The sequence below is a fragment of the Thamnophis sirtalis genome, unplaced genomic scaffold (genome assembly GCF_051295495.1).
Source record: "Thamnophis sirtalis isolate CommonGarterSnake01/CBP01778 unplaced genomic scaffold, rThaSir2_p1.2 scaffold_10, whole genome shotgun sequence".
Taxonomy (NCBI): domain Eukaryota; kingdom Metazoa; phylum Chordata; class Lepidosauria; order Squamata; family Natricidae; genus Thamnophis; species Thamnophis sirtalis.
In genome coordinates, this window is record NW_028261390.1 from 42,860,603 (window position 1) to 42,880,646 (window position 20,044).

At 38.5% G+C, this 20,044-nt stretch overlaps 1 protein-coding gene and 1 pseudogene across 2 annotated transcripts in view; both read left to right on the forward strand.

Annotated features, from left to right (window-relative positions):
* Positions 1-20,044, forward strand: part of LOC148043872 (uncharacterized) — an 802,025-nt pseudogene that overhangs the window by 232,774 nt on the left and 549,207 nt on the right.
* Positions 1-20,044, forward strand: part of TUSC3 (tumor suppressor candidate 3) — a 163,057-nt gene that overhangs the window by 41,685 nt on the left and 101,328 nt on the right. For both annotated transcript variants that reach the window (XM_087724456.1, XM_087724455.1), the window contains exon 2: positions 18,315-18,484. In XM_087724456.1, the coding sequence (XP_087580582.1) occupies positions 18,315-18,484 (170 nt within the window). The remainder of the gene's footprint in view (positions 1-18,314; positions 18,485-20,044) is intronic.

Genomic DNA, 20,044 nt, shown 5'->3' on the forward strand with positions numbered 1-20,044 from the left:
GGAAAGATGATATCCTGCATCTCGGTCTTTCCCTGGGCCCGACTTCATTCCAGAGCGTTACAGTGGCTCCTCTTACCTCACAAGAGAGCCAACAGGAGCAATTCATCCATGAAGGTATGCATCCCCCCCCCAGTGGTGAAGACATCCCTCAGGTGGTGGTGGTCGTCAGCTCTTCTCAAGGGACACCTGTTCAAAGAACCCACCAGGGTGGTCATCACAACCGATGCCAGCCTCACCAGCTGGGGGGCACACATAGGACACCTAGTGACTCAGGACAAGTGGTCTCTGTCAGAGGCTACCTGCAACATCAACTTCTTGGAACTGCAGGCTACGAGACTAGCACTATGACACTTCCACCAGGACATTCGACATCAACACGTTGTTCTGATGATGGACAATGTGGCCACCAAGGCACATGCAAACTGCCAGGGCGGCACCAGGTCCAAAAGACTCATGGCGGAGGCCGAGGCCCTGGACCGCTGGGCGGAACATCATGTAGCATCCATTCGTTCCGACCACATATCTGGAGTGGACAACACTCAGGCAGATTGGCTCAGCAGGACCACCATAGACACTGCGGAGTGGCGTCTGGACCCAGCTCTCTTCCGCCAGCTGTTCCGCAGATTTGGCACACAGTGATCGACCTGTTCACCACCAGGGAGAACATGCAGCTCCAGCGCTACTTCTCCTGCTTCCACTCTCTGGGGTTGGAGGGGACGGATGCTCTTCGATGCAGCTGGCCCTGGGGTCTGCTGTATGCATTTCCCCCTTCCCCTTCTTCCTCAAATTATTGGCAAGGTCATCGCAGAGAGGGCGGAGGTGGTCCTCGTGTCACTCCACTGGCCTCGGAGGTCATGGTACGCCGACCTTGTCAGCCTGTCGGTGTCCCCTCCATGGCGAATTCCTTGGGCTCAGGTCTCCCTCAGCCAGGGGGCCATCATCCATTCGGACCCCCAGTGGCTACAGCTAGCCGTCTGGCACTTGAGAGGGACCTCCTGAGGAGCAAGGGCCTGTCGGAGGAGGTGGTACGTACCATTCAAGCCTCCAGACGCCCCTCAATGACCAGAAACTATGACTCATCCTGGGCTGCCTTCGCCAAGTGGTGTGACTCCTACCATCTTGACCCAGCCAACGTTCCAGTATCCTGCATCTTGGATTTCCTTCAAGGAGGCTTTGAAAAGGGCCTCGCTCCAAATACTCTTCATTGCCAGGTGGCAGCTCTCTCCACCGTTTGGTCCGGCGATCCAGCTCTGGCCCTCAACAAGATTCCCAGGGTTCACTGCTTCTTCAAGAGCGCCTCCAACTTGCGTCCACCAACGGTGCACTGTAACCCCACCCTTACATCACCACCCTTTGAGCCTCTGCGTACCTCGTCTCTTTGCCATCTCTCCTTGAAAACTGCCTTCCTCATCGCTATAACATCTGCGAGGCACATATCATAACTGGCGGCCCCGTCAGTTCGACAAGACCTGTGTATTATCGATCCTGACAGGGTTGTCCTGCACCTAGATCCATCCTTCATTCCAAAGGTTAATACGTGGTTCCACAGGGCACAGGAGATCCTCTTGGCTAACTTCTGCCCGCGTCCAGCTCACCCGAGGGAACGCACCTGGCACAAGTTGGATGTCAGGCGGGCCCTGCGGATCTACATCAAACGGACTGCAGACTTCCGCAAGTCAGAGGTCCTATTCATGTTGTTCCAGCCTGGCTCCTTGGGCAGGAAGGTGTCATCTTCTACGGTAGTCAGGTGGCTGAGAGCATGTATTGCTGCGGCCTACGAACACCGGTCCAGGGCGGTGCCTAGGCACATCACTGCCCACTCTACAAGAAGCGCAGCCACCACTGCGGCCTGGACTACCCAGGTCTCCATTGTCGACATTTGCAGAGCGGCCATTTGGTCTTCACCATTGCCCTTTGTCAAGAACTATAAATTAGATATTTATGCTTCGGCTGAAGCCTCTTTCGGCAGGAGGATCCTCCAAGCAGTTGTTTCCATGACCGAATCCTGGGACTGCCTCTCTGCCCGCCCAGATGGCACATAACTTGGGTATGTCCCGTTGCTTGGACTCTCCAAGCAGTGCACAGGAAAAAACCATTGGTTTACCTGAAAGGTCCTTTTATGTGTACTGCGAGAGAGTCCAACCCACCGTGGCTGAACCATCCAGGGATTCGGGACCATCGTGGCAGCTGGACTTCCCATCCTATGCTTCTTCACGTTTCCAGTCTTCACAGTTCCAGACCATCTCAAAATTCTGGGGACTAGCAACACCAGGAGGCGTAGCCAAGGAAAAAGATTCCTCAGTCCCAGGGCAACCAGACTGAATTAACCCGTTGCTTGGACTCTTCCACAGTGCACAGAAAAGGATCCTTGAGGTAAACCAATGGTATTTTCTTACTTTTGAGCTTTCTACTGAATAGTTTATAATTAATTCACAAGCCTTTTCCAAACCCATTGAACTTCCTTTTGTTTCAAAAATCAGGTGGCTTAAAAGACTTATCTCTTTTTCATAATTTTATTAAAAGTTTTAATTACAATAGTAAAAGATGATATAAAAGAAGTAACAAATAGAGTGAATAATAGATAAAGAAAATACATAAGAAAAAATAGAGAGAAAAAAAAAATCAAGAAAGCAATTTCATTAGTACAAGTTATACTATCACTATCATTTCACTTCATCTTAATTAACAGATATAAACCTCTTTGTCCTATAACTCAATGCTTAAGTACAGGCAAATCCAATAAGTAGCATTGTCTCCAACCGAAGAGTTAGTAAGGAGTCCAAACAGCCCTGAAATAACATTAATTAAAAATGTTAGTCATCATGCCATATCTTAACTCATAACTGTAAACAAATACATATTTAAAAGTCATAAAGTGGTCCCAATATCAGAGTATAAACAAAAGGCTGAATTTAAAATAACAAAAAGGGAGAATTTCTCCTTTAAAGAGAATAAGTTCATAAACATTTCTTGCTTTATGGAAAAGACAATCAGATGCAAAGCCCACTTAACTGCTGTCAGATTAGGATACATAAAGTGACTGTAGGGAAAAAAACTGAAACACTATGCCAACTGTATGCAAATCCAAAGCACAACATCTTTCTAGTCAGCAGGTCCAAAAAAAAAACCCCATCCAAAAATAACATGTTCCATTTCAACCATGATCAAGTAAACATCTCTATGTTTCTTCCTTTTGCATAAAAACAATGTTGCTCCTTAATCCATTCAAATAATTGTTGATCCTTGTTTCAAATTTCAACAAAACTTTTAAAGAACCTCTTTTTTAAGTCCAGCAAGGAAAAAAAAAACATTTCAATTACTCTCTGAAATTGACATTCTTATTTTGTTCTTAAGTTTTAAGACTCTCACAGTTTTTGTATTCCTAATGGCAAATTCTTATTCACATTCTCATATTTTATTACAAATCCTTTTATATAGCAGCTTTATGTGGGAACAGACTGTTCTTAAGAACAGACAACACAGCTGATATCAGTAGTTTAAAGTCTTATTGCAATTCTTCAAAAAGCTTTGGTTCACCATTATAAGTTGCTTATCATATTTTTCTTGTTATATATCCAGTATCAAAAATAATTTTTCTTTCCACAAAACTACATTTAACCTGAAAATTAATTTCAAAATCTTATTCAAAATCAAATATTCCAATATTTCCAGAGCCCATGTTGTTTAAAACTTTCTATAGCCTGTCTTGTCTTCCTTTTTCATTCTTATTTTAAATTCTTAAAAGACTTAAAGAAACATTTTCTTATATTAAGCTTTGAAGGCACTCACCCACTATTTTCACTCACTTGTCATTTCAAAGGTGTCTTAACCTCTTTAAAAAAATTATTAGGTGATATCAGAAAAATGCCTATTAACTCAGCAAAGAAAGTCTGTACTGATTCTCAGTCATCCAGGTCATGGTTGTCCCAAAGGTGCTTTTTCAGGAGGCAATTGGGCTTTCTTGTTTGTTTTTTTTAAGACATTTCACTTCTCATCCAAGAAGCTTCTTCCCTCTGATTGGGAGGGGTGAGAATGGAAGGATTTATATTCATTGCAGACAGCTGGTCATTTGCATCCTTTTTGAGGGTTGTTGAAGCACTCAGAATTTTACCTGTGTCCTTGGGATCCCTGAATAGTTAATAGTGCTAATAGTTCCTATAGTCTGAATTTTTTTCTGGAAATCCGTTCATACTTCTACACCATTTGAAAGGTATTCATCCCAAATTGAATAGCTAAAGGTCTGTACTATAAACATCCAAATGCTTCAACAACCCTCAAAAAGGATCCAAATAACCAGCTGTTTGCGAGAAATATAAATCCTTCCATTGCTCCCCATCTAGTCAGAGCTGAGGAAGCTTCTTGGATGAGAAGCAAAATGTCTTCAAAGAAAAAACAAGAATGTCCAGTTGCCTCCTGAAAAAGCACCTTTGAGATTAGTAAAGGAATTGTCCATTTGAAAGCTCCAATTTTGGCTTGAACAACTATGGCAAATTTCTCCTGCTTCCAACACCCCCACTCTTCAGCAACCACTACCTTGGAGTTTCCTTCTGAAGAGCAACCATATGGAGTGCAGTTTGGTTGATTCACATTCTTTCTGGGTTCAGAAAGAATTAAAGGAGCCAATCTGTTCATCAGTTCCATGTTCTTAGCTACAATCATCAGCTTCCCTTACACAGAGCTATTTTCAATGTTTCATTCTTCCCAGAAGTCCTGGTAAGACTGATCTCACTGAGTTCATGGAATAGCAATAGCTTAGTTTTTTGTTTTGTTTTTATTTTTTGTATATACCTTTTCAGGGCAGAGGCTTCCAAGTTTAGGAAGATCTGCACTGAAATGTAAATTACAATTGCTGCAAACATCTGATTGTCTGTTCCAATAAGACTTCTTTAATTCAAAAATCTAGAAGTAAGATTTGCTTTGCCCTTTGTACAGTCCAGTGATGGTTTCCGGATCCCGTTGCAACCGGCACGGTGCAACAGGGCTGGGCATTCACTACAGGAACGTGCACAGGATACACATGCGTACTTACTGCCTGCAACTCTCTGTGACGCTCCAGCTGCTTGGTGGAGCATTGCACAGGCGCAGTGCACAGAAGCCCGAACAGCTCAAATATAGGTAAGGAGAGTGGATGGGCAGGTGGGCCCTTCGGAGCACTGTACCGGAACGGTACATGGTGCTTTCAGCAGGCACATACCACTGGTACAGTCATGAATTCTGTGGGTTTGGTGATTGGATGCTTTTTGGAAACTGCTCATTATTAGTTGGGCATGGTATTAGTTCTGTTCTGATGGGTCTGCCTTTTCAGTCTGTTGTGAATGGTTTGGATTTTGTACCCGAGTAGGAGGTAACATGTATCTAGTGTTATTATTCTGAATATGGTTTCTTCATTTGAGCTCACGGCTTTCAACAATTCTCTGGCTCCTGCTGTTTGCTTAATGAATTATTTCTATGCGTACCTGGTCAAATGTATGGTTCATTTTGAAGGCACAGATAAGTACTTCTGGTCTAACAACTTTGTTGTATTTATGTACTTTTCTTCTTTGCAATAATCAGCACCTGGCTTGTGTTAATAATGTTGGTTGAAATATTTGCAGTTGAATCTGTATGATGTTGGTTCCTTATTGGATGGACAATGCTTTGGTTTACACATAATTCTTTGTACATTTTTCTCCATTTCAACAGTATTTACTAAGAGACAAAAAGACACTTTAAAAGAAATATAAGCCCAGTGACCATTTGGATATCTGTAGATCTAGTGTTGTTTATGTGAGCATATCTCACAGTATCTGAAATCAGGTTGAAATTGGATTCTGACTTGCAGCCATTTCTCATTTATGTGACTGTCAAGAGCTGTTGAAATCTCTGTGTGTGCCCTATTGAGTGAATCACAGAACAGAAAATGATACTGTTGTTCTAATTGACCTTTGGATGCTTCTGGAAGGAGGTAGTGTAAAAGCATTTGGTTCTTCTGGAGTGTGCCTTTTTCTTGGTCCTTTCTGGCATGTCCTCTAGCTCTTGTTCTTTAATCTAGTCCTAGTCCTTCTGATTGTCAGTTTCTTGTTTACATCCCAGTTTAATTGCTTAATTCTCACCGTTTCCTTGGTGGGTTTTTTGAGTGTTTAAAGCACTGTTGGCAGGGGTGGGTTTCTGCTGGTTCTAACCGGTTTGGTAGAAGAGGTTCCACAAATCTACCATACTGGTTAGAATCTGTTCCTCACACCTGCCCCACCCCTTCGCTCGCTTCCTCCGCCCATTCCATCGCTGATCACGGGCGGTAGGTTGTGCAGCGTGGCCGTACTCCTAGGACCTCCCTGAACTTGCCTAGGAGACGTGACCACCAGCAAAGCATAGGGGCATTCCAGGGGATCCCCCACTGGTTCCCCGCCTCCCTTCCTGGCAAAGTTTTCCAAGGTGTGGTTTTCCTCCCATCCCTTGTGCCCAGCTCCCGCTGAGCTCTGGGAAGGAGGAGAAGAGCCTTTGGGGAGTGAGGAGGAGGAGGAGGAATGGGGAGGCTTGTCACCTGGGCACACCTCGGGAGTGCCGAGAACCTTCGTGCCTCTGCTGGACTTCGCACTCTTCTCTGTGCGCTCCTCGTGTCTGCAATAGACATCCAGAAGTGGTGGGGGCTGTCGGACTGGAAGAACTTTCCTGCCTCTGCTGGACTTTGCGCTCTTCTCCGAGCTTCCCGGCGAGCGAGCGAGGATCAGGCAGCCTTTTATTGTTCTCTCTCTCTAAATATTCAATTTAACTGTACCTTTCACTGCCACTTTTGACTTAGAAGACTTTTGACTTTGCACACATATTCTGCAGAATCAGTTTTAGTAACTGCTTGGATCTCTAAGAGAGCTGTTCCATTTACAAAGCTGAAGCTGTATTTTTCAGAGGATCTAAGCTCTCTTCCAGCTTTGAGCCACTGGATCTTAATGGGCTGTGATCCAACGACACGGCAAGCAAGTTGCAGAATCTTACCTTCATCTATTGTCACTGGTTTAAGAGGTCAATCAAAAGAGGCTTTTTAGGTTCTGAAATGTAATAACATTAAGACAGCAAGAGGAGGAAACTAGTTAGATTACCATTCATCTTAAATTTTTTTAAAAGTACATATCAAGGGAAGAACAATATGTTGCAATGAATTAATTTGTTTTATAGGAAAAGAATTTTCTGTTTGGTGTTATATGGAATTCCTATATTTAGTGAGCATGTTTTAAGATGATATACAAAATGTTTGATATGCAGTATCCACTACCTATCTTTTATGCTAAATGTAACATGAATATTGTCAAGATGAAGGTCATTTTAAAGATGGATGGATGAATACTTCTAGCTGGATCATAGATGGGAGACAGTGAAATGAATGTACATTTTATTGGCATACTTTTATCTATAGATGCATATGCTGGTGAGTCATAAAAATTCCGTATGTATGTATGTATGTATGTATGTATGTATGTATGTATTAATTAATTAATTAATTAATTCTGGGAGTTGAAGTCCACAAGTCTTAAAGCTGTCACGTTTTAACACCCCTGGTTTTTTTTTTTCCTAAAGGGTTAGGGGTGCAAGGGTCTTGTAACTTAACAGCTTTAAGACTTCCATGCTTCAAATGCCAGAGTTTCTGAGCCAACATTTTGGTTGCTAAGCAAGAGCATTGTTAAATGAGTTTCACCATATTTTGCAAGTTGGCCATACCCACCCAGTCACATGACTGATAAGCCACTCCCACCCAGTCACATGACTGCCAAGCCACACCCACCCAGTCACATGGCCATCAAGCCACTCTCACAAAACAGGCCACACCTACAGAAGAGGTCCTAAATTTTTTTGAAACCCACCACTAACTGCTGGGTAATCTTCAAGCCACAAAATACCTTCAAAATATTCCAAAATGCATTCTTCATGTTATGACAGTGCAAGTTCAGACTATTCCTTTCGTTGGGGACATTTAAGAATGCATGGGGTGGTATTGGTTTCTCTCCAAGAAGCTTCTTACTCTCATTTCCATCTGTGTCCCCCTTGAAAGATACTGCCCCACTGAAGCAATTTTGTGGTCTTGCAGAAGATAATAAGGCTGTGTTTCATGCCTGAATTCCAAATTTTAGTGATCCCTGGTTTAAAATATTTTAATATATTAAAGATGTGATTTTTCATAAGAGAAGATCTGTTAGCCTGAATGTGCTAGAAGAGAAAATAGCTTGGACCAATAAGACGTTAATGAGGGGAAATGATTGGGCTCCATATGGGAAAGTTCTTGGGGTAAAAATCTCAATATATTTGGTTAAAAATAATGCATTCCATGCAAATTAATTACTTTTGAGAACTAAAGAATCAATTAAAATGGATGTTTCTGGGATAATGGAATGAAATTAACTGATGCGTTATATATAGTTTCATATTTTGAAACAAAATATACAAAGCTGCTTGATTATATACCATCAAGTATGTGGCAACTTAGCAACTACATAGATAGATTTTCTCCACGATTATTGTCAGAGTTATTGCAGAAAAATCAAATCCAGAAAGCACACACAGATAACTGATTCTGCTGGATTCATTAACTTCTTTATATGCATAATAACAGATGAATAAATGTACAATACCAATAGTAGATTCTTTCAACATGGTAGAAGTTACAAGGAGAATACAAGTAGCGGTACAGCAGAGAATTTTCAGTTTCAATTCTAAGCACAGACTCACATTTGTTTAAGCTCTTATTGGCTGACTTAGTTGCTATGCGTATTCATTAGCTGACCTTGTTACCATGTCTCTCCCAGTCATGAATATTCTAACAATTATCTCTTTCTAATGTGATCCTACAGGTCTTTAAACTATGCACTCATTAACACTGGTCACCATGAGCCAACGTCGCGATGGAACATCGTGCGGACTTAGTCCGAGTCCGCCGATGACACTTTTGCCCTTGTCTGGCAGGACCTACACCGTCCCGAAGAGACGGTGACTGGGAAGACAAAACCTTGCTGGTCGCAGGGACATCGCAAAGTCCCTGATCGACCCAAGGGTAGCGCTTCTAACTGGCAGCAAACAGGCAGCCCCCAGGTTGACATAGTCAGAGACGGCTCCCGAAGGAAGAGAAGAAGTGAAAGTGTTCCATCTGGTGAGGTTTTTTTCTTTCTTTCTCAAGATTGCCCTAAGAAACTTTTTTTAAAAAAAATTAGTCCTCTAAGCAAGAATAAAGCGGCGAATTCAATCCCTATTGGACTGCCTTAGAAAGTTTTTTGTTCTTGCTTGTAACAATGTTTTGTGGATTGAAGTGATTGCAACGTTTCCTGCTTCTCCTCTTGAAGTCTATGGACTGATCTTTTTTCCTACCTTAACTTTTTCTTTTGGCTTAAACCAAAACTTTTTCTTACTTTAACAAATTTCTCCTTCTATTTGTTATAAAATTATACTAAAGATACTTAAGGAAAAAGCATAAAATAATAATAATCGAATCTGCCATTTGAAAGCCTAAGCCTGAAGGTTTTTTTGAAACAATGTATCCTTTGTTCTTTTCTATTTGGTTTCACTGACTTTGCAATGGAAGGGTTTGGATTCTTGTTTATAAAACCTGATAAAGACTTAAATGAATAGTGTTTTGCAGCTGCTCTTGGAAAATATTTTGGCAAGAGAAGGAAAAGAAAAGAAAGAGACAAGAACCCTTCTACTTCGAAAATCACAAAAGAACTTGTGTTTAAGATTTAAAATAAATATAGATATATCCCTCAAAAATTATTCACAGGCCAGAGTGGCAGATTCCTTTTTCTTTTTTTCTTTATATTCCTCCTTTACATTTTGAAAAATGGATCAATATTCAGATGAAGAAAATGTAATAATCCAAAACATCCTGGCTGGACTCCAAAATATTTCAGAAGGACTTGAGAGATTTGCTAAGAAATGGGACAGACTATGGGGTACCACAGTAAAAGAGGAGGGGGTTGGAGCCCCAGAGATTAAAGAAGAGAATGAAAATACAAAAAACAAAGACAAGATGCTAGATAAACCTATTAATGGAGTAAATGTGAGTGAAAGTGAAAAGAAGGGAACCTGGAAAAGTGACTTTGACAACTTGGAGCTTTTTCCCAAATTCCAAGGTGCAGGAGAAAAAAAGAGAGTGAAAAAGATGGAATTAAGAAGACAAATACATCCAGAAATAACTTTGACAACTACAGTTAAGCCTACGTTAATAACAATTCAAGGGCAACGAAACTACATGAGAAATCCTTCAAGCTACAAAGTGCGGAGAGAAGTTTTAAACTCTGAAAAGGTGCTAAAAAGAGAATTGACACAACTGCTGGCAAAAGAGAAAGGAACATTTTGCTACTGGAAAGACACTGGTTGATAATGCTAGTCGATAAGATTGATGATTTTTGATGATTAATAAGTAGGGATTTTAGTATTTTGTATCTTCTAGACTGTTTTAGATTATCATTTAATGTTTATTCATTAACATATAATTTACTATGATATTAATAATGAAATGATAACCTTAATTAGGATAAATAACCGGGCCATAAAGTGTAAATTGAAATTTGGTGAAAAGACTTATAAACCTTATAAATTTTTGTTTAGCTCTTGTTATAAGGTATAAATAATTTGGATCAGAAGAGAGGAGACGTGATATAAATAGCAAACAATTGGTTGTTTTTTTCTTTTAACTATAAGAAGAAGAAGGAAATGTTAATACATATTCTTGGTGATTATTAACTAGAAATGTCAATATCTTCTAGACTGTTTTAGATTTTAAATGGTTATTTTGTTAACACGTTAATAAATTTCTGTTTAGAGGTGGTTATAAAGGTAAATCTTTTTCAGGCCTGTGGAGAGGAGAGGTGAGAAAAATAAATGATCTTTAGCTAACTACAATAATAATAAAGAAATGTTAATGGATAATATATAATTATACAAGCAGGTACGATGTACTAGTAAAAGTAAAATGGACAGAAGCATCAACTTGTGAGTTTGGGGGAGGGAAAAAAAAGGGAGAGGGAATGTTAGGTATCTTTTTAACCGACTTCTTTCTAGAATAAGTTATAAAGATGTAAAGTTACGGCAGATTCATTGAGACTGGAAAAAGTAATGCCAGTAGGTGGCTGTGTCCTTAAAACCCTATTAAATGAAAATGGTGGTATAGTGATAGTAAAATACATAAATTCTAAAATGTACAATTTAAACTGAATGAAATATATGTGATTGTGGAAGAAACACACGAAATGTACCTGTAACCAAATGGATATGCTTTCTACAAGATGTAATGAAAGATGATTTTTTTTGTGTGTTTTCTTTTAATTAAAACAATAAAAACTTTTTAAAAAACCACTGGTCACCATATCTTCTTTCCTTTCTTCCCACCTTTTCCATTATTACAGCCTCCTCCAGAGAAATAGGCCGGTGCATCCTAAGTAAGATAATTTTAGCCTGGTCATTTGTGCTTTGAGTGAGAAATGACTATTTTCTTCTTTTAACTTTGGTCAAAAAAGCCAATCTTATAAAATCTTCCCTGATTTCTTTAAAAAAACATTAAACTACAACTCCTCCCCCCCCAAAAAAACAACCTCAGGGGTAGTTTGCTTCTCATGTATGTTTCAAAGTGGAAATCCTTCAGAATTTTAGTAGATTGCTTTTCTATCAATAAGTAAAAATTATGCTTTTGTTTGTCACTTCTAAAAAACGTTTTGCAAATCTTGGCAGAGCTTTTTCTCTATCCAGAAGAAATAATTACCCAGATTAGTTTCCTGGTTTAATATCTGTTCATATCCTTTGGAGAATAAGTCATCCATCAGATTCAGTTTTACTACATTAAATTAATTTCATACTTTCATTGTAGCTGTTTTATAAATTTACCAGAATATGCACTGTCAGTTTTATCAAGCATTTGATACATTCTGTCCAAAAATGTGATTGAAAAATATTCAAAAATTTGCACTAAGGATTTCTTCTCCATTTTCTTTGTTCTCTGGCTCTTATGTCCAGCCTTCAAGGTCACCTTATCAGAACAAAAGAAAACAAAACAAAAAGCAATATACTTTTTCCCATGAGAAAATATCTTCTAAATAATTCCAAATCCCTCTGGTCCCTTAATCTGTTATTAACTTTCTAAAATCCATATACTAAACACCCGTTTGCTGCATAGTTTAAAAAAAAACATGGACTTTTGAAACCTTTAAAATAAAATTTACACCATTGGTCTTTTAAGGAGGCAGAAACTCACCCAATGAATACAATAAAACTTTGCCAGTCCAAAGGGTCTTAATTTGTCCAATATGCAACAAATAAAATGCAATAAAAATCCCAAAAACGTGATTAAGATACAAAGTTTGGTCAGGCTTTATGTCCATAAAGGCTGCTATGAGAGTGTGATGTAGTCTTGACTCTCACCACTTCATGCATAAGTCAACCATAAAAATGGCAGTTTCTGCAGTCTACTCACGAGGAGTAGCTGTCCTGGGTCATATGGATGATCTCAACTTCTTCTTTGTTCCAGAGAGATTATGACAGCAATTCTCTTCATAAAAGCTGCTGGGCTGGCCAGTGAAAGCCAGCAAGGCAACAGCTCACCATGGCACATTCAGGAAGTGTCACTATCTATATATTCTTTGTAATCTTCTCCAAAGCACAGTTCAAAAACAATACTTTTTCTATCCTGTTTCTTCGAAGTCCAAGTTTCTATTCCATAGAATATCACAGGGAATACCTTTTTCTGTTCTATTATTATCTTTGTAGGTGTAGATATATCAAAGCTTTTGAATTTCTTTTCCAAGGTCTTCATTACTGCTCTACTATTATTATATTTTTGACTGCTTGTTGCTTTATTATTGATAATGTCTCATAAAAAAGAAGAAGCTATCTCCCAGTTTAATATCTTACTTGTCAATTGTAATGGTGGTTATTATTTGTATTATTACTTTAGTCTTTATATTTAATTTTAGTCCCATTTTCACTGTGTTTCTTCACTTTTATTCCAAGAACTTGCAGATCCTTCACATTTTGGGCTAGCAAGGTGTATCATCAGCATAGCACAAGCTATTGATATTTCTTCTTTCAGTTGCAAATATTGCTTATCTTCTTTCAAACCAGTTTTCCTTAGTATATACTCAGCATTGAGAGCAGCATAAATTTATTTATCCTTTAGATTTATATTCTGCTTCTATGGCTTTATTAGTAACTCAATAGTGGTAAACATACCTAATTCTCCTCCTTTCCTACATTTTCTCCACAATCCTATGAGATGAGTTGGGCTGAGAATGAATGCATGACAAAAAAAATGTGTTACAAAACCCCGTATTTCTGCCACACTGCCTTCAACTTTGCAAAGATGTTGGTAGTAAAACTGCTATTTCAGTTGACATAATTTTTATTAATCAGAAACTGATGTTGGTGCTACAAATATTGTGGTAATTTGATGTTTATGAAATGTGAGAGTTCAAAATCTTGTATTATTATTATACTCACTAGCGCCTTATTGTCAGTATAAAGTTCAATGCATATATGCAAATAATGACATTTTTATTAACCTGGTCTAAGAGGTTTCTTTACCATCATATCGTATAAAAATGTTTGCCACATTATGTTGATTTTCAAAACCATATGTCAATGCATTTCTGACAAACTAATATTTTCAACATTAGACACACAAGGAATTTGGCTCCAGTGCAGAAATTATCAGTGTACATGGAGATGCAACATAACAATAACAGTAATAGTAAAAATAACAATAATATCAATGGGGGGGGGAGTAAAGAAGATAATAAGGATAAATAATAATAATATAGCCATACTACATGGGTAAATAAACAGACATTAGATAGCACTCTGAGAATTAGGTGTTCAGCAGTGATGATATGAGGGGGAAACTGTCCTTATATTTAGTTGCTTTGACATGCCGTATTGCACCACCCCAAGGGAGGAGGTGAAACAGTTTATGTCCATATCTTCTCATCCCTCCTTCTGACCTGCACAATATACAGGTGGTCTATGGAAGGAAGGCTGTTTGCAGTTGTTTTTTCTGCAGTCTTAACTGTCTGTTGAAGTCTGTACCTATCCTGTTTGGTTGCTGTACCAAACCAGACAGTTATAGAAGTACAAATGACACACTCAATAATTCTTCTATAAAATTGTATCAATAACTCTTGGGGCAGTCTGAACTTTCTAAACAACATTCTTTGGTGTGTCTTTTTAATAATGTGTTAACTGTTTTAAAAGTATTTTTCACCCTGTTCTGTAATTCAGCTTTGATCAGTTGCTAGTATATAGCTGGCATGCTTTAAAGAAACAATGCATTTTTCAGATTGTATACATTGTTTTGAGTTATTAATCACAAAGACAGTAGGTTGCTAGCCACTTAAGATGATTTTCAGTTGGCAGTGTTGGCAAACAGCTCTTCCAGCCTGCCATTTATTGTATTCAAGCTTTCTTATGTACCTTGAATAAGTGTTCTTTGGATAGATTTGTTGGTATTATGTATGTATATTTAGTGAATGGCATCTTATTTATATGTATATCAACTGATTCATTTTTTGTGAGTTTCCATCACTAGAGTTTCTCATTAGCATCATTAGCATTGTTTTTAATCACTATAATTCAGTGAGTAGAACCAAGAGCTGCTGAGAGGTCCAGCAGAACCAACAGGGATTTTGTACATTTTGTTATGTACTTCCCAGCATAAATAATTTGCCAAGTTGATCGTGTGTATCCGTGTTATTATTTTCTTATTTATTTAGATGTATTGGCTGCTGCAGCCACCAAAAAAAGCCAATTCTAGGCTGCATTTAAAGCAGGGATAGACTCAAGATCACACAAAGTGTTATTAACAGGTCTTGGTAGGAGCACACTTGGAATACTGCATCTAGTTTTGATCATGTCAATATAAAAAAAGAAGCTGAGACTCTGGAAAGAGTGCAAAGAAGAGCAACAAAGATGCAAGATTTGGATATGTATAATCTAGTAAAAAGAAGGACTAGGGGTGAGATGATAGCAGTGTTCCAATATTTGAGGGGCTGCCTAAAAGAAGAGGGAGGGCAACTTATTTTCCAAAGTACTAGAAGAGAAGGCAAGACAAGAAACAATGGGTGGAAACTCAAGGAGAGAAGCAACCTAGAACTAAGGAGAAATTTCCTGCAGAACAATTAATCAGTGGAAAAACTTGCATTCAGAAGTTGTGGGTGCTCTATCACTGGAGGCTTTTAAGAAGAGTTTGGACAGCCACTTCTCTGGAATGGTATAAGGTGCCCTGCTTGGCAGAGGGTTCGACTAGAAGACCTCCAAGTTCCTTCCAATTCTGTAATTTTGTTCTATTCTGGACTGGAATATTGGAGATGACCTTGACAGAAATATGCAACTGTTACCAAGGCAAAGAGGAGTGAGACATAGTTTACGTTCTGGGAAGCTAGATAATGTTTGAAGTGACCAGGCAAACATCTCCCAGATTCACTAAGTTATAAGAAAGAGAAGAGAGATGGCACAAACTGTCTCTCTCTCACAATGGACCCCTTAGGGTCCATTATTGAAGCTTATCTCAATAAAGTATAATTTTTCTTGTGGAGTTGATTCTAGTCTGTTTGCAGGGCTGGCAGTAACCTGTATCCAGGCTTCAAACATTATCAAATCGTAGAGTGATGTTGTCAATATAGGGGGCTGATATTTTTGTCTTCCTGGATTTAGATCACATAGATTAGGCCTCCTCTGGATTTCATCTGCCAGTCAGTGTCGACTGGCAACCATGCGGAGGAGGGCCTTCTCGGTAGTAGCTCCGACCCTTTGGAACGATCTCCCCGTGGAGATTTGTACCCTCACTACCCTCCAGACCTTCCGCGCAGCCCTTAAAATCTGGCTATCCCGTCAGGCCTGGGGCTAAAGATTGTAATCCATCCCCACCCGAATGGTATGAATGTTGTGTTCTTTTTAATTATGTATTGTGCTTATGTGTCATTGTTTGTATCCCCTTTCCCTATGAGTTGTAAGCCGCCCTGAGTCCCCCCAGGGAAAAGGGCGGCCTATAAATAAACTTTTCCAATTCCAATTTCCAATTTAAAGAAAGTGTTGAAGCCAGCATTTTATTTTGAAGATATTTTAAAGCTATGTTAGAATTTTCAATCCAGTAAAACTTTCTGTGCCTCAAAATAGTAGAGACACAGCACCATCCAAATAATCATTGCCATCTGAGGATGACATTGAGATGACACAAACATTTTGATAAAAAATAAAATATTGAAGGTTTTTGAAAATTGTTTATATGATTGAATTCAGGTTTTCTACTAGCAGCCCTTCAGCTACATTTTCTGTCTTGGATGTTTTTATCAAGCTTCATCTCTTCAAGGTTCTTGTCTACATCCAAATGTCTAAAACTTAAAAAGCATCTAATATAACTGGACAAGCAGAGGCCACAGTATATTTGAGAGATTTATGTAAATCTTAGTATCCTGTGTCAACAGAGATACCAGAGATTTTATTCAGAACAGGATGTGTTATCCATTCAGCCTTGATAACATGACAAGATATTCTGAATCAACTGTTTCATATTGGTAGGAACTCAGCAACTCTCTAATCCTGTGATAATCCTCTCACCTAAATCCTGACTATGTCATCTATAAGTGTATTGACAACTCAGAAACTGCCATTTTAACCAACCAATGGGTGTTTGCTATATTCTCTGAAAAAGTGTAATAGGAAACAGTTGTATAATTTTCTATAAATCATAAACAAGATAGTGGCTTTTACCCCATGAAGATTTATGAATTATTTTTGGTCAACAACCATACATTACATGACATTACAACTATGTAAACATAAACTACATGATGTAGCTGAGTAGAGCAGGGTGGGAATATATATATATTCCCATCCTGCTACCCTATATAAAAGGCTAGTTTCAATATTTGTTCTCCGAATGCATTAGTGAAAAGAACTTCCTTTTTCCAATAGATGTACACTAATACAGACCAGAGAGGAAATTAACCTAATCTTCTGCCTGTTTGTCCTATGTAGTGGCTGTTTTAGCAAAGCCCTTCAAAACATCCTAAGTACACCAAGAGACCTAGCAGCCCCAGGAGGAGACAAAAAAGGAGATCTATGACTTACAGTGTAGTGACTGCAAAACTATTAGGACAAAGATGTAGAAGGCTGGCAGAATTTATCCATAAACACCAACCAGCAGTCAGAAGACATGATGAAAACTCTTTAATTTCACAAAATATGGTACAACTTAACCATAGCTTCAATTGGGAAACCAACCATCCTAGACCAATCCAAGTCCAAAAATGCTAAAGAATTTTAGGGACCTGACACTCTGACAAATTAGCCACCAGTATACATAAACAATATCTACATACTATGCAAAAGAGACAATCAACAAGCAAAAAAGGGAACAAAAAGACCAAAATACCTCCCCATAAGCAATCAGCATCCAGAGGATGATATGTTATTTCCAAGATTAACATCAGACCAATAATCAAGTAAACAATGCCCCAATCAAGGAACTGCGGAACAAGCCAACAGCTCAACCAAAGAATCTCTTAAGACCATCCCCACCAACATTGACAGGGCAAACTATTAGAATATCAGCTGAGAGCAAACCCCACTCCTTACTAGCACTGAAGTTATCTGGCTTGGGTAATGAAACATTTACAAAAAAAACAACTAAGTTCAGAGATCACCAAGGACCCCTTCAAGTTCATCATTCCCTATTGAAAGGACCAACATGTGTAATTTCAGAATACTCATTTTTCCCCATTCATTCATTCATTCTGCAAATTTATATGGCTGTTCATCTTTCTTCTTTGACAAAAAGAAAAACCCTTTGTGTGTGTGTGTGTGTTATGTCAAAGCACCTGGTATGCCCAAATATGGGAGGGAGCATACTGCTTCCCTTTTGCCTTTTAGCTCCACCCTAGGAGCCTTCTAGGCAGGAAACCATTTTTTTGTGTTGCATTTTTGTGCTGATAAATAAAGGGAGACTATTATAGATCTATTTCAAGCTATTTAGCTCTCATCAGCTAGCCATACCCTTACTGGGATTTGAATATATTATATTATTATATTATATTATATTATATTATATTATATTATATTATATTATATTATATTATATTATATTATATTATATTATATTATATTATATTATATTATATTATATCTATCTATCTATCTATATCTATCTATCTATCTATCTATCTATCTATCTATCTATCTATCTATCTATCTATCTATCTATCTATCTATCTATCTATCTATCTATCTATCTATCTATACACATACACACATACTCAGCAAACTGGCATATTAAAACTTTTTAATGAAGCCTTTATCTTTGTGTTTGATTTCAGAATCTTTTAGCAGAGAAGGTGGAACAGCTTATTGAATGGAGTTCAAGGCGCTCAGTCATCCGTATGAATGGAGACAAATTCAGAAGGTTTGTGAAGGCGCCACCTCGCAACTATTCAGTGATTGTGATGTTTACAGCTTTGCAGCCACAGAGACAATGCTCAGTTTGCAGGTAAGTCCTCTCCTCTCCTTGCTTCTCTCTGTAGAAAAGCTAAGAAGCCATTATGAAATTGTTTAAAAAAAAGTTTATAAAAGTTATAATAGCATTCAAATGTCTTGTTCCTATCTTACCAGTTCCATGCAAACAATAAAAAGAGATTCTTTGTTTAGAGGAGATAAAGTACAGTTTTCATCTGATTCTTCTACTAATGGCCTGATCTACTATCAGGTTTGGACTATGTGCGAATGTATAAAATTCATATAACTTCTGATTCTAATAATGCTGAATTGCCTCCAGTATGTCTCTTAAGGAAATGGTTAAACATTAATCAGTTATTTTCTATTTATAAAGTAAATTATTACCAAATCCAGCAACTTTTAATTTTGTTTTTAATTTTGAACACTTTTTGTAGCATGTTTTTTAAAAGCGTAGTTGACATTTCATTTCTGCTTGGAACTTTGTTCCTGTTTCAATTTGCTCTAGATATTTTTTGTAACATTTTGGAGCCTATTTTCTATGACTTGTGGAGAGTATGTATGAAAGAATGCCTGGCGGAGGGCTGGGGAAGGAGGAGCAATATACTTAAAATTGTTTTAAAATATGCTACCTAAAAAAGAAGCAGTGATTTGCTTCATTGGCAGTTATGTAGATGGAATCTTACTATTCTGTAATGAACTCAATGCAGTTTATTTATTTAATTTTTATGACACTAAATCTTACAACTTAATGGTGATTTATAACAGTAGACCGTTACATAACAAATTCTAGAATAGAAAAAAATACAGAAGTCAGTAACAATTTCATGAAATCAATATCCATTATATAGTTTAATCTCTATACTATTTAAACTCTTGTTGATACCTTGTAATCTTAAATTGGATGAAATATTGCATCATAGAATAACAATTTTTGGAGCAACATAAGCCAAAATATTTACAGACTGCATGGATCCATGATTACCAGGGCATTGAAATTTGGCAAAGTTGAGCCCATGATAACACTACCACATCTTTTGATTACACTTCCTGGAAACCTTTAGGTTGTAGGACACAAGGAAAGTTGGAAGGGTGTATCCCCACTTATTCCTCATTCCCCTTTGGCCCTTGCACCCAATCAGCTGGTGGCAAGTCCTTGTAAGTGACTGACTTTTGGCTGCTTTAGAATGGAGGCAAAATTTGAAATATCTTAATGGTAGTAACCAGTGAGGGAAGAATGAAAGAGTGACCCTGTTGCCTGCTGCTAAGGTAAGGCTGGCTGGGAAGTGGTCTTACTTCCTGGAGGGATGGGTCCTTTGGAAACATGCTGGAATGGAGAGCAGTGTGGGGGGGTACAGTTTACCTAGTAGTCTATGGCTTCCTTTGTCCTGCCTCCTTCAGTAAAGTGGCAGGCAGTTCTGTGGATTAGCTGAGGAAGAGGAGGAGGAAGAGGCTTCAGCACAACTTTTCTGAGGATCATGAGGAAATGGAAAATGGTACAGTCTTATATATGGAAAGAGGGAGGAGAAGGGAGTAACTGGGATGCCTGCTGACAAAGTATGGCTGGCTGGGGGAGAAGGCTGCTGCCACCATGTTT